At 40.7% G+C, this 13,234-nt stretch overlaps 1 protein-coding gene across 1 annotated transcript; it reads right to left on the reverse strand.

Moving 5' to 3' along the window:
• Positions 1-701: 701 nt before the first annotated feature.
• On the reverse strand, positions 702-2,864 carry LOC109221464. The gene is made up of 2 exons (XM_019385946.1): positions 1,924-2,864; positions 702-1,716 (listed from the first exon to the last, which is right to left on the reverse strand). Exons 1-2 carry the CDS (start codon positions 2,862-2,864, stop codon positions 702-704), a joined length of 1,956 nt encoding a protein of 651 aa, XP_019241491.1.
• Between the last annotated feature and the right edge of the window lie 10,370 nt (positions 2,865-13,234).

Below are 13,234 nucleotides of genomic sequence, written 5' to 3' on the forward strand. Positions count from 1 at the left end.
ATTGGTTTTTTCTTTCTTGAGTGACTTATAGCATGGTTTGCTTCTCCTCCGTTCTGTAAATGATTTTTTCCCCTTTTAAGTAGCGTAGAAGTGTGTTTATTGCTTCTTCAAATTGAAAATGAAGAAAATTACTTTCTTTTTGTGTTTGAGAGAAATTGTCGAAGCTTTCTAATTTGGAACATAATTTTTTATTTCTCAACAAGATGCGTGTTGTTCTGGAAATTATTCTTCTCGAGTGTTATCATTTAACAGTGGGTTAACATATTAGATGGATCATCAATTTCAACTGATAAACTCTTGGAGATTGGAAAGCTGGAGAAATTATTGAAGATTCCCCCACTTAACGATATTTTAATGATGCCACAATTCATGTCGTGGCTCAAAGATGGCTACTTCATTTCTATAAGCGATATGGGGTAAATATTTTATATTCCACTCCTGCAGCCCCATTCAAAATGATACTTTTGCCTCGTCTTTATCAGGACATTTTGCAAAGGCTGATTCTTGTTAAAAGTAAATGTTAAGTAGTAAAAGACAAAACTGTAAATATTATTTCTTATATGCTATTTTTTTTTTGGTAATTAACTTCTTTTTTATTAATCACCAAGTATCAGTCTTTACAAATCCATAGTCCAGCATAAAACTCTGCTGACTATCTCATCACCAACTAATCTACTGGACTACAAAATAGCTATACTAAGCTACTCTACTATCGAAAATTGCTGCATTTGTTTTCTAGCTCTAGGAACTACTCTAACATTACATATATAAGCTATTTCTCGTGCTAACACTTCACTGCTACGATATCTCTGTTCAAAAATAAGTGTATTCCTTTCCATCCATAATGCATATGAAACTTCAGTGACCACTAATCTGAAAATGCTGGCCCTACTTGACTTCGCTTTGGCTTTGTTGATGATCCATTGAAGATGTTGATCCCAGTTGTGAGTATTCGATTGGTCCTCTTGAATCCACCTCATTACTTGTTTCCACAACATTGCTGTATATGAGCATAACAAAAAGAGGTGATCTCTTGTCTCCATATGTCCTTGACATAGAACACACTGTTGGTTAATGTTCAATCCCCAGTTAACTAATCTATCCTTGGTAGGTAATCTTCCTTGTAGTAGTAACCATAAGTTGAAGACAGTCTTTGGTCGAGCAGAGTTCTGGAATATCAGATTCTTCCAACTTACTCTTGGTAGATCTCCTAATAGCTGTAAGTATAGCTGTTTGATGGTGCCAATGTGATCATTTGAACTTTGAGCTTGTTGCAGGATATCTCTTGAAGCAATTATCCTCCTGACCATCCAACTAGCCTGTTTTGGAATTGGCATGTCTTTCAGTTGTTGCTGTTTAACATAGTAGGCATTAATCCATCTGATCCATAACTTGTCTTCTTTATGAGCTAAATCCCAGCACACTTTTGCAATTGCTGCCTTGTTCCATAAAAGAAGGTTGATGAGGTTCAGACCACCAGCAGATTTAGGAGTACACATTCTTTCCCAAGATACATATGCTTTCTTAGTGATAGTGTTGCTGCCAGACCATATAGAACTTCTACATATAGCCTCAATCATCTTTAACACTTTAACTGAAAGGATAAACAACTGAGCCCAATAGGCTTGGATGCCAAAAATCACAGATTGAACTAGTTGCACTCGACTAGAATATGATGGCTTCTTAGCAGTCCATGACGAGATATTGGCTGTGATTCTATCAATTAAAGGTTGCCATTGGATCAAAGCAATTTTCTTAGTGGATAGAGAAATGCCTAAGTATTTAAATGGTAGCTCTCCTTGTACAAATCCAAGATGATCTAGAATCTGTTTCTTCACTTCCTGCTTCACTCCACCAAAGTAAACTGAGCTTTTACCTAGGTTAGCTTGTAGTCATGAGGCCTCAGAGAATTGAGAGAAATACTGGTACATAGCAACAATGGAAGTTAAGTCTCCTCTTGCAAATAGAAGGAGGTCATCAGCAAAGCTCATGTGAGTGATGCCCAGTTTTTTGCACCTGGGATGGTATTGGAATTTGGCCTCTTTCCCCAGCTCAGCAAGTGATCTACTCAAATATTCCATTACAATTGCAAATAAGAAAAGAGAGATAGGATCTCCTTGTCTGAGTCCCTTAGCAGCCTCAAAAGGTTCAGTAGGTTCTCCATTTACAAGAACACTATAGCTAACTGTTTTAATACACTCCATAATCCATTTAATGAATCCGGTAGGAAAGCCAATCTCCTCCATCACTTGTTGTAGAAAAATCCATTCCACTGAGTCATATGCTTTCTGGAGATCAATTTTAATCATGCATCTAGGGGATATATGGGCTCTAGTATAGGATTTGACTAACTCATGAGCCAGGATTACATTATCAGCTATCTTTCTGCCAGGAACAAAACTAGCTTGGGCTTCACATATTATACTTGGCATGACCTTTTGTAGTCTGGCAGCTAAGATTTTGGATATCATTTTATACAGCACTAAACAACAAGCAATTGGTCTGTATTCCTTGACTGTGGCGGGCTTGGAAACTTTAGGTACTAGAGTGACGGTGGAACAATTCACTGGTTTATACATCTTGGTAGTTAAAAAGAACCCTTTAATAGCTTTTTTGACTTGGCTGCTGATGATACTCCAAGCCTTCTTGAAAAAAACAGCATTATAAACGTCAATCCCTGAAGCTTTATCATCTCCAATGGCTTTAAGACTCTCCAAGATTTCTTGATCAGTTACTTCTGCACACAGTTCCATTTTTTGTTGCTGGGATAGAATAGGACCATTAGCCATATATAATCTATTTATAGCAGGAAGTGATTTAGCTGCTGATCCCATGAGTGCCTTGTAGAATCCCAGAATCTCCATTTTAATATCTGCAGAATCATTTACCCTATCACCTAGGCCTTTTGTAATTTCTGTAATCTGTTTTCTTTGTGATCATTCTTTCATAACTGCAGGGAAATACTTGGTGTTAGAATCACCTAGTTGAATCCATTTTGCTCTTGCTTTCTGCTGCAACACACTTTCTTCAATTAGAGACCACTTTTCAAGGTTGAGTAATGTCTCTTTTTCCTTATGTAGTAAGCCATCAGAATAGGCACTTGCAAGTTGCTCTTGTATTTCTTTCAGTTCCAATCAGCCTTTTCAATCCTCTGAGTAATGCCCTTGAAATCCTTAGTATTCAAAGCCTTTAGAGGAGTTTTCAATGCTTTAAGCTTAGTCCATATTGCTTTCAGAGAACCAGAATTATTAGAAGAGTTCCAGATAGATGCCACAATCTGATGGAAATCTTCATGAGCAGCCCACACATTAAAGAACCTAAAAGGAACCCTTCCTTTCCAAGAAGAAGCTGCTAGAGTCAATACCATAGGATTATGATCAGAAATTTGAGGTAGATCATATATTGTCTCCACATGGCTCCAAGTCATCATCCACCCACAGTTGCCAAAAACTCTGTCTAACCTGCTACATACTCTATCAGCTCCAGGTTGTTTATTTGTCCAAGTATAGTACTCTCCTTTCCAAGGCAATTCTGATATCCTGCTTGCTGAAGACAGTAACCAAATTCTTGAATCTCTGAATAACTAACAGGATTACAAGATAGTCTGTCATTAGGATATAATACTGCATTAAAATCCCATGCAACTAACCATAAGTTTGTGATGCTTGTTCAAATTTGTTGCAAATTCTCCCATAGTGATCTTCTTTGCTCTATCCCATTGAAACCATAAACAACAGTGAGGTAGCAATCTATATCCTCCCTTATACTTCTAACTAGACAATGAATCATTTGAGGATCATCATTAAGTCCAGTAACAGTAAGATGATTAGCATCCCATAGTATCCATATCCTACCATTTCTAGCTTCATTATAGTTAGCTAGTATACTTCATCCAGGAACAAGAAAATTTGAAATTCTGTGAGCATTATCTTCTTTTACCCCTACTAATCCTACTAACTTTATTTTATTGCTTCTAATATACTCCCTAACTTTCTTTTGTTTATACCTTTTATTTACACCTCTAATATTCCAGAACAACCACTTCATTGTTGATTACTTGTTCCACCTCTATCCCCAGGTGGCATTTCATATTTGCTATTGGACACTGCTTCAAATCTATTTCTCACAGGAATGGGTGACAGGGGAGGAAAATTAGTGAGGTTCAATTCTGGGCTTTGGACTGCTTTTCCTTTGTCTTCCTGCCTTTCAACATTTGGAACTAGACTTGGTAGGTCATAGCTTTCCTTAGAACTCTGAACATCAGTTACCTTGTTGACAGTAATATGTTGTGATTCAGCTGAGGTTGTTTCTCTTTGAATAGGTGCTGCAGGTACTGGGGCCTTGGTTCTCCATTCCTGTGTAATTTTAGTTTTCTTCACTTGGTTATCGTGTGTAATTTTAGTTTTCTTATATGCTATGCTTGGTGTAAAATTTAAGTTACGATTTGGCAGTTTTTCTTAAAGAGTTCCTGATGACTTCACGATCAGTTCATTCATCGGAGTCAGTTCATCGTTGTTTGATTATTGAAAATGAATGCTTGATTAGTTACTTACTGCATGTCTTTATATTTTTAACTGCAGAAGATATATAATGGCCATGACAAATTAGTATTCATTTTCTTTTTCCAATGTGACAAAAGATAACGATTCTTTTACTTGTCAAGAAATCAAGAACTCAATGCAGGCTAAACCCTTATCCTAATTCGTAGTTACTTACTCCTCATTAATGGTGCGGAACTATCTATTTTTGTTAATCTAGTTACTCCACGAAAATGGTCTTTGATTGCGATCTAAAAAACACAGTCAATAATACAATCTTTTTCATTACTCTTTTCAGTAATTGCTGATTATTTTCGTATGGTTAAATAATTAAGTTGGGTTTTCCTGGATATATACATTGAACAGATATGTTCACAGAGCTAGGTATTACAGCTACCATGTGGAAGATTGACGAATCCATTGCGGTTTTATTAGATGGTTGAAGAACGAAGAAGACACTCAGCTTAAACTGAACTCCATTCGCCACATGTCTACTATTGCCGGTGCATTATTGCCGGTACATATATGATGATGATGATAATGATGAAGTTCTTCTCGCAGTGGCTGATGAGTTGACTACGTTTATTCCACATGTGGGGAGGAGTTGAACATGCTAGTGTGTTACTTCCGTTCTTGTAAAGTATTTGTGGAACCCTGAGTACAGTGTTCTGGGTGTAGCAGGAAAAGAGGCTGTACGTGAAAGAGTACTCAGACGAAAGTGCTATTTCTTGGCCATTGGATCAGCAAGAGTGTGATTCAGATGGATCAAGAGAAGATCAGGTCTGTTATGGACTGGGAAGTGCCGAAGAAGGAGAGAGCAGGCAGCAGTGGTGAAGCTGGATGCTCGAAGTCATTTTAGATACGGCAATTAAGAGAATAGGTCCCGAAAAAGCGGCCCGCCTTTCATCATCTATACCAGCTGCCACGCAGTCGCGCCTCACTGCAGGCACTGAATGAATGAATGAGTGAGTCTAGTCCACTATTTCTTGTCCTTAAAATATCATATATGCACCGCTACTGCTGAAGAAACTTCTGTTAGGGACAAGATAGTTGAGTCGTTGAGCAAAATAGGGTCTCAAATAAGGGAACTAGAATTGATCGAATCGTTCATTCCACTTTTGAAGGTTCGTTACGTTCATTGTCTTAATTTAATTCTTCCTGTAAATCATCTTTAATATTGGTTCTCATAGTATTGACCAATATGTGCGACAGAATTTGTACAAAGTAAATATCTAGAACTATGGTGTGACGACCTGACCCGTCGTCACGTGAGTTACCGCCCCGTTTCCCCCATTTTATGCTTCTTCATGTTTCATCATCGGTATTTGGTGTGTTAGAGTTGATTTGGGTTGGTTTTGGTAGGAAATGAGGCACTTAGTCTCTTTAAGGAAGGTTTGGTTTGGAAAAGTCAACCGGATGTTGACTTATGAGTTAGAAGGCTCGGATGTGATTTCCGGTGATTTGGTAAGCTTAGGGGAGTGATTTGGGACTTAGGAGTGTGATCGGAAGTGAATTTGGAGGTCCGGTGTAGAATTAGGCTTGAATTGGCGAAGTTAGTATTTTGGCGAATTCCGGTTGATAGGTGAGAATTTGATCCGAGGGTCGGAATGGAATTCCGAGAGTTGCAGTAGCTTCGTTAGGTGATTTGGGATGTGTGTGCAAAATTTCAGTTGATTCGAAGGTGTTTTGGTTAGGTTTTTGATCGAATGCAAGTTTCGAAAGATTTGGATGAACTTAGGCTTAAATTTGATGTAATTTGATGGTTTAGGTGTTATTTGTGGTGTTTTGATGATTCGAGCAAGTTTAAGTAAGGTGTGGGATCATGTTTGTGTTTTTGGTTGAGGTCCCGAGGGCCTCGGGGTGTTTTCGGATGGCTAACGGGGAGTTTTGGATTTGTAATGTTGCAGAACCTGTGCTGCTTCTGGTATTTTCGCTTCTGCGGAAAAGGGACCGCGGAAGCGGTACCGCAGAAGCGAGTTATGAGCCGCAGAAGCGGCAGGTATCGCAGGTGCGGAGTACAGGAGGACCGCAGATGCGAAAGTTGAGCAGTAAAGGGGGATTCGCAAAAGCGAGACTTTGTCCGCAGAAACGGAAGTCGCAGGAGCGCATATTCAACCGCAGAAGCGGATATTTCCACAGAAGCGATGCATTAACCGCAAAAGCGCGAGTCGCAGATGCGGCCATGGAGCCGCAGATGCGGAAATGTCTGAGCAGTGTTATTAAATTTCATCTTCGCAAAATTTCATAAGGGTTCATAATTTTCACTTCGGACTTGGAAAATTTGGGCGAGTTGGAAGAGAGAAATCAAGGGACTTCATTAAGGTAAGAATTTCTGAGTCTAAAACACGATTTTATGGTACAAATACATGAATTAAGACTGAAAAATTAAGGAATCAAAGGTCAAAAATGGTGGTTAGGGCTTGGAACTTAAGAGAGCAAAAATGGGGATTTGAGGGGTCATTTGGACTCCGATTTTGGTGTTCTTCATATGTATAGACTCGTGGCGAGATAAGGAATCCGTTGATGGTAATTTTTCTGATTTTTGAGAAGTGGGCCCGGGGCTCGGGTTTTTGCTAATTTCGAGATTTTAGCTATTTTTCGATTGTTTTCGATTGGGTATTGTCCCATTAGCATATTGTGATGTATTCGTTGTGGTTCTGATCAGATTCGGTACTCGAGGAGGTCAATTTGAAAGGCAAGGGCATAGCGAGCTAGGACTTTGGCCGGCTTGAGGTGAGTAATAGATGTAAATGTTGTTCTGAGGGTTTGAAACCCCGAACTTGCACATTGTAGTGCTATGCTGAGGTGACTTGCATGCCGGATAACGGGCGTGGGGTAGAGCACCGTCGGGGATTGTGACTTGATCCGTCCCGCTTAATAAAATTACTACCTAATTGATTGAAGCTTAGTTGATATCCTTATAAAAATGGATTAATTATCATACTTGGGCTCCGTGCCAACTGCTTGAATCCTTCAGGGATTTATTTTTACTGGTTTCTTACCGTATTTACAGATAATTGAATTCAGTCCTAGAATTTAATACTGTTTTGCAAACTCAGCCATTTTTCTGAAACTAGAAACTTAATTAATATTTTTAAATGAAGTTTGGGCTGAATATTTCTATATTATTGTTATGCCCGAGAGGCTTATGTGATTTTGGACTGATTATGGATCGGGCTGCGCGCCGCAGCTGTACTGTATTGATATTGATGTGAGGCCAAGGGCCTGGTTGATGCCACGAGATGGCTTATTATTGCGCTTGGGCCGTAAGGGGCCCCTCCCGGAGTCTGCACACCCCCAGTGAGCGCCGTCGACGATAAATAATGGAGCGGGCTGCACGCCGCAGCGGGTACTGGAGAGTACCGGTTTATGTGTTGCGTTGCATACTATTATTTGTCATTTATTTACTTATCTACTGTGATATTTCTGTAATTGCTTTCACTGTTCCACTGGATTTTATGCTGTTAGGTTCAAGTTTCTGTACTTATAGAATTACTTTGGTGCCTATTCAGGATTTTTTATTCTCAGTCTTTATTTATGTTTATTACTCACTGAGTTGGAAGTACTCACTTTACTCTCTGTACCTTGTGTGCAAATTCAGGTGCACCCACTGAGGCTGAGTGAGACTTTTCTTTGTTGAGCATCACATCCGGGGAGCATCAAGGTAGCTGCAGGACGTCCGCAGTCCTGATCTTCCCATCTATCCTATTTCTTCAGAATATTATGTAGTGGTTTGACACTCGTATATTAGAGGCTCAGACTTGTGACACCGGATTCTTCGGGCTGTGTAGTAGTATTTCTACTAGGGTTTTCCACATGTTTTAACTTTAGTTAAGACATTCAGTATTGTGATTTAGTAATTCATCCAGGTTAAGTAATTCGTGGGTTGTATAATTGGTCAAAGTTGTGGAATTGGTCGGGCTTGCCTAGCAGTGTGTTGGGCGCCATCACGACCGGGGTTGGGGTCGTGACAAGGTGGCATCAGAGCCTAGGTTACTTGGTCTCGCGAGTCATGAGCCAATTTAGTAGAGTCTCGTGGATCGATAGAGAGACGTCTGTACTTATCCTCGAGAGGCTGCAGAACCTTTAGGAAAACTTCACATTCTTGAATTCTTATCGTGCGTCCTTGATTCAGCTTGAAAAGTAACTTTTGAAATTCCTTCCACGTGTTCGTATGCGCGAACGAGCGCTTAGTGTCAGATGTGCCTTGATGGCTTGTGATTCCCCGATCGAGGGGCGAGATGTAACCTCTGTGAGTTTGTGTTGGGCCAGTCTGGAGGACTTGAGGCCGGATCTTTGCCTATGGCTTGAGCACCGAGGTGCTGACTGTGTGAACAAGTGTTTGAGCCTATATGTTCGGTATTGTGCCTATTAGTGGAAGTGACGGCTGGATAGCTATATGATGAGTATGTTGGTACTGCGAGATGTATCTACGTGACTTGGATGCGATGAGGAAGGTCTACTGGATGATAGAAAGACTATTAGGTGTTTGAATTTCCATCGTGATTCGAGGTATAGCTCCGAGTTATGGGCGCGTGAAGAATTTTTTCACGTTTCCAGTTGAGAGTGAAGTAAAAATTTTATGTTGCGGTATGAGTTCAGACTCAGGAAGACTAAGCGACTGCGTACAGTTTAGGACGGTGGAAAGTATACAAAAATGGTAGTTGGAGGCAAAGCAGGTGGGTCATCTCCTGCGGAGTGTTCTAAAGTTGTGTGATCCTTATGTTATCTATTAGAAGATCTCATTTACAAGTGAAGAAAATGTGTTGACATCTAAATTGGATCTCCTAGGGAGTGGGCTTAACTGTTGTGTGAGTGAATGCAAGATTTGTAGAAGAGTTAAAAATTTCTAGATGATTTGTGTTTCCACAAGCTTATGAAGGATTGAGTTTAATCTCACTATGGTATTAAGGCAGCAATGGAGTATGTGCGTTACGAGTTGTTGGGAGTGTTTTGATCTATGGCTTCGAGCCAAGTTGGGGAGTTTGCTATTGATTAGCTAATTGTACGGTTATGTGCTATGTTGGTTCCGGTTTGAGGCATGCTGGCGAATCAGTTCTGGTTGCGGAAATTGAGCCGAGGATGGCACGAGTGAAGCAAAATTTTGACAAAGGTTATATGGTGCTTCGTAGATGTGTGAGAATCACAGGATGTCTTAAGCTGTTGTTGGTAAAGAATGCTCGGTGCATGGAGAAGGAAGATGTTTGTTTGTATTGGGATGAGGTCATACCCTGCGGTGTCAGAGTGCTAATGAGGCACGGGTGGTTCTGTTCATTTGATCAGGCTAAATGCAGTTAAATAGAGTAAATGACTCTCGAGAATGGTACTAATGTGGTCGAGATTCTACATATGACAATTAGGTATCTTAAATTTGTATATGTGATTAGAAACTGAGTCTCCATTAGGAGAGGTCAAGATGTGTAATTTTTCTATATCAATTATAGGCTTCTATGTAGCACTATCAGGAAGGTGCAGGTAATGGCTCGGAATTCGTAGAATATTTTATGATGTTTTGACTTGCGAGGTAGCAGTTGGAAGGTACGAAATGGTTCGTGGGATGTGAGACAGCATGGTCTCGTGATTCAAAGTCACTCGGGATGAGTGCAGATAGATGGTGTTATATGTTGAATGCAGTTACCATTATTCCTAAGGAATCAGGGTAAGTCGAAAGAAGATGGATTGGTTAGCCATTTATCTGATGGCATATTGGTGGTAGAGATCAATTCCTTCAGCATGATCAAGTTACGCGTGTGACTTGTGGCGGTACAGGTGAGGCCTGTCGTCCGTCGTAACTGATACTATTCAAGAGTATTCCATTGTTATGGGCCTGTTACATGTAGGCAGATCCCGAAAGGGTTATGGTGGGTTAGACCACTACTTAGAGATTTGCATATTCTACGGTTAGGAGGATTCACCCGTGTGTTGCTATGGTTCTCCTGAAGTGATTTAAGTGAAATTTTTTATATGATGAAGTGTTAATCTAATAGTGGTTCCGAAGCTTTGATGAAAAGCGTGTCCTATCGTATGTTGGCATGTTGGGTGCAATGAGTGGTATGGAATTTGAAGTGAAGATAGAGGTAACAGCTCGGTATGGACAAGGATGTCACGAGCTCGGATGAGCAGGGAAGTAGTTTCGACGTTTAAGGTAAGTTGGTATTGTCTTCAGCGTCACCTGAGAACGGTGTTTTGTGAAAAGGCTTTGCATCCTGGTTGATAATTCTTGATCGCTTTTCAGCGTTAGTGCGGCCGATGGTTTGGAGGTACGACCCAGTTATCTGTAATGGTAGGTTGTGGGAGGGTGTCCCACAGGAAGAGTGTGTAAGTATGGCAGTTAGTCACTTGATTGATTGGAGACTTGAACCAAGTATGAAGGTTGTGTTAATATCGTTGAATTGCGAATATATGCTCGGAGGGCACTCAGTCTATTGAGTTGTGGACTACGGATGATTCCTCCGACTTTGATGGATGTTCCTATGTGTTACGAGCGGAAGATGAGCTGTTAGGGACCTTTGAAAGGTAATTAACCTAGTTCAGTGTGATCAGAATCGGCTTGAGGTCGATGGATGGATTCAAATGTGAATATGGGCTCTATGTCAGGCCAAATGGATTCATTTCAGTGATGCGCTCCTTATGGAGGAGTCAGGGTGTTATTTCGTTGTCAGATATTTTATGCAGGGATACACTGCGCCGTGTAAGTTGTGAGACGGTTTGAGAAAATGCTTATGTGTTGAGGATCCACGTAGAAATGATGTTTATGAGCAAAATGGCTCTCGATATTCAGATTGTATATCGCTCCTCAGTTGAGCTTGAGTTTTGGTAGCGTATAGCGCTATATGTCCCCTCAGGGACGGTATTATGCGCTTAGCGTGCTTGTGACCGAAATTCGGTATTTTATATTAATGAGCAATTTAGCTCTATGTACACCTCCTTAGGTGAGTGTTATGTGTGGATCGGGTGGCACGCCGCCATGAGTGTGTTATTTGGATCGGGTTGCGCGCCGCAACAGTGTGTCATTGAGCATAGTTTCCTATATGCTATTTTTGTATGCCTTACTTCCTATTTTCTAAGGAGATCACGTATTAGTGCGTGAGCTAGGCAGTTCCTTCCAGAGTTCGTCTTCCTTTTTGTACCACGATTTAATCGGTAGCCTATCAGCACCTTGTGGCATCATACGAGACTTTTGATTATGTACGGGGTGGCTTATTGCCTAAGCGGTTCGTACTGGATGAGGTCACGCATGGACGAAGTTATGTGGAGGCATGATACTGCGAGTAGATTTGTGTGTTCTGTCTCTCTGATAGGAGACGGGTTCTCAACTTTGTGTTGTGATGGTACTGGAGCGCTTGAAGTACAACTCTTTCATTTAAGCCATTTTCATGATTTGAGTATGTTCGGACTGTTGCTTATTGGTGCGCGTATTGTGCGAGTTGTGGCATAGGCCTGTACTAATGTGTAATGTCACCAGAGTAGTGTGTTGATGAGATGAGATCGTTGGGATCTTTAATGAGTACGAGTAGATTCGATTTCAGTATGTCGGAAGGATAATATCGAGCTTCGGCTAAGAAATTTGATGTAGCATTTGCTAAAGGAGAAGTGGTTTCATGAATGGTTGATCTGAGGAATAGTGATGACTTGCTGCGTGTTTTAGTTATCAGTTGCAGTATATGTAAAAGTATTGGAAGGAAACTTTAGTTGTTAAGAGGTTTTCTACCGGTATTCAGGTGTTGTGGGCAACTGCTGTGAATAGAAGTTATCGTTTCGAGTGTTTGGGTTATGTAGAATATCATATGATTGCACCTGAGGCTGCAGGTGGTTATTACAGCTAGTTCGGGCTTATTCTGAATATAGATGTGAGGTTTTGATCTTCTGTATGATTTCGAAAAGTGCAATGTGTTTCTATGGTTTATGGACTAGAAGGATAGTGAAATTTCAGCTATGTTGTGTTATCGGACCTATGCGAGATAGGGTGACGTGGAATCACCCCCGGGTAAATGCTTGGTTGGGTCATTCAGCTTTTGGTTGGATTCTAGGACAACTCTGGTTACGCTCGAGGACGAGCGTTTGTTTAAGTTGGGGAGGATGTGACGACCCGACCCGTCGTCTCATGAGTTACCACCCCGTTTCCCCCATTTTATGATCCTTCATGTTTCATTATCAGTATTGGTGTGCTAGAGTTGATTTGGATTGGTTTTGGTAGAAAATGAGACACTTAGTCTCTTTAAGGAAGGTTTGGATTGGAAAAGTCAATTGGATGTTGACTTATGAGTTAGAAGGCTCGGATGTGATTTCCGGTGATTTGGTTAGCTTAGGGGAGTGATTTGTGACTTAGGAGTGTGATCGGAAGTGAATTTGGAGGTCCGGTGTAGAATTAGGCTTGAATCGGCGTAGTTAGTATTTTGGCGATTTCCGGTTGATAGGTGAGATTTTGATCCGAGGGTCGGAATGGAATTCCGAGAGTTGCAGTAGCTTCGTTAGGTGATTTTGGATGTGTGTGCGAAATATCAGATGATTCGGAGGAGGTTTGGTCGGGTTTTTCATCGAATGCGTGTTTCGGATGTTTTAGAAGAACTTAGGCTTGAATTCGATGAGAATTGATGATTATTGTGTTGTTGGATGTGTTTTTATGATTGGAACAAGTTTGAATAACGTTGTAGGATGCATTGGTATTTTTGGTTGAGGTTCCGGGGGCCTCGGGG

This window comes from Nicotiana attenuata, unplaced genomic scaffold, assembly GCF_001879085.1.
Source record: "Nicotiana attenuata strain UT unplaced genomic scaffold, NIATTr2, whole genome shotgun sequence".
In the NCBI taxonomy this organism is placed as follows: domain Eukaryota; kingdom Viridiplantae; phylum Streptophyta; class Magnoliopsida; order Solanales; family Solanaceae; genus Nicotiana; species Nicotiana attenuata.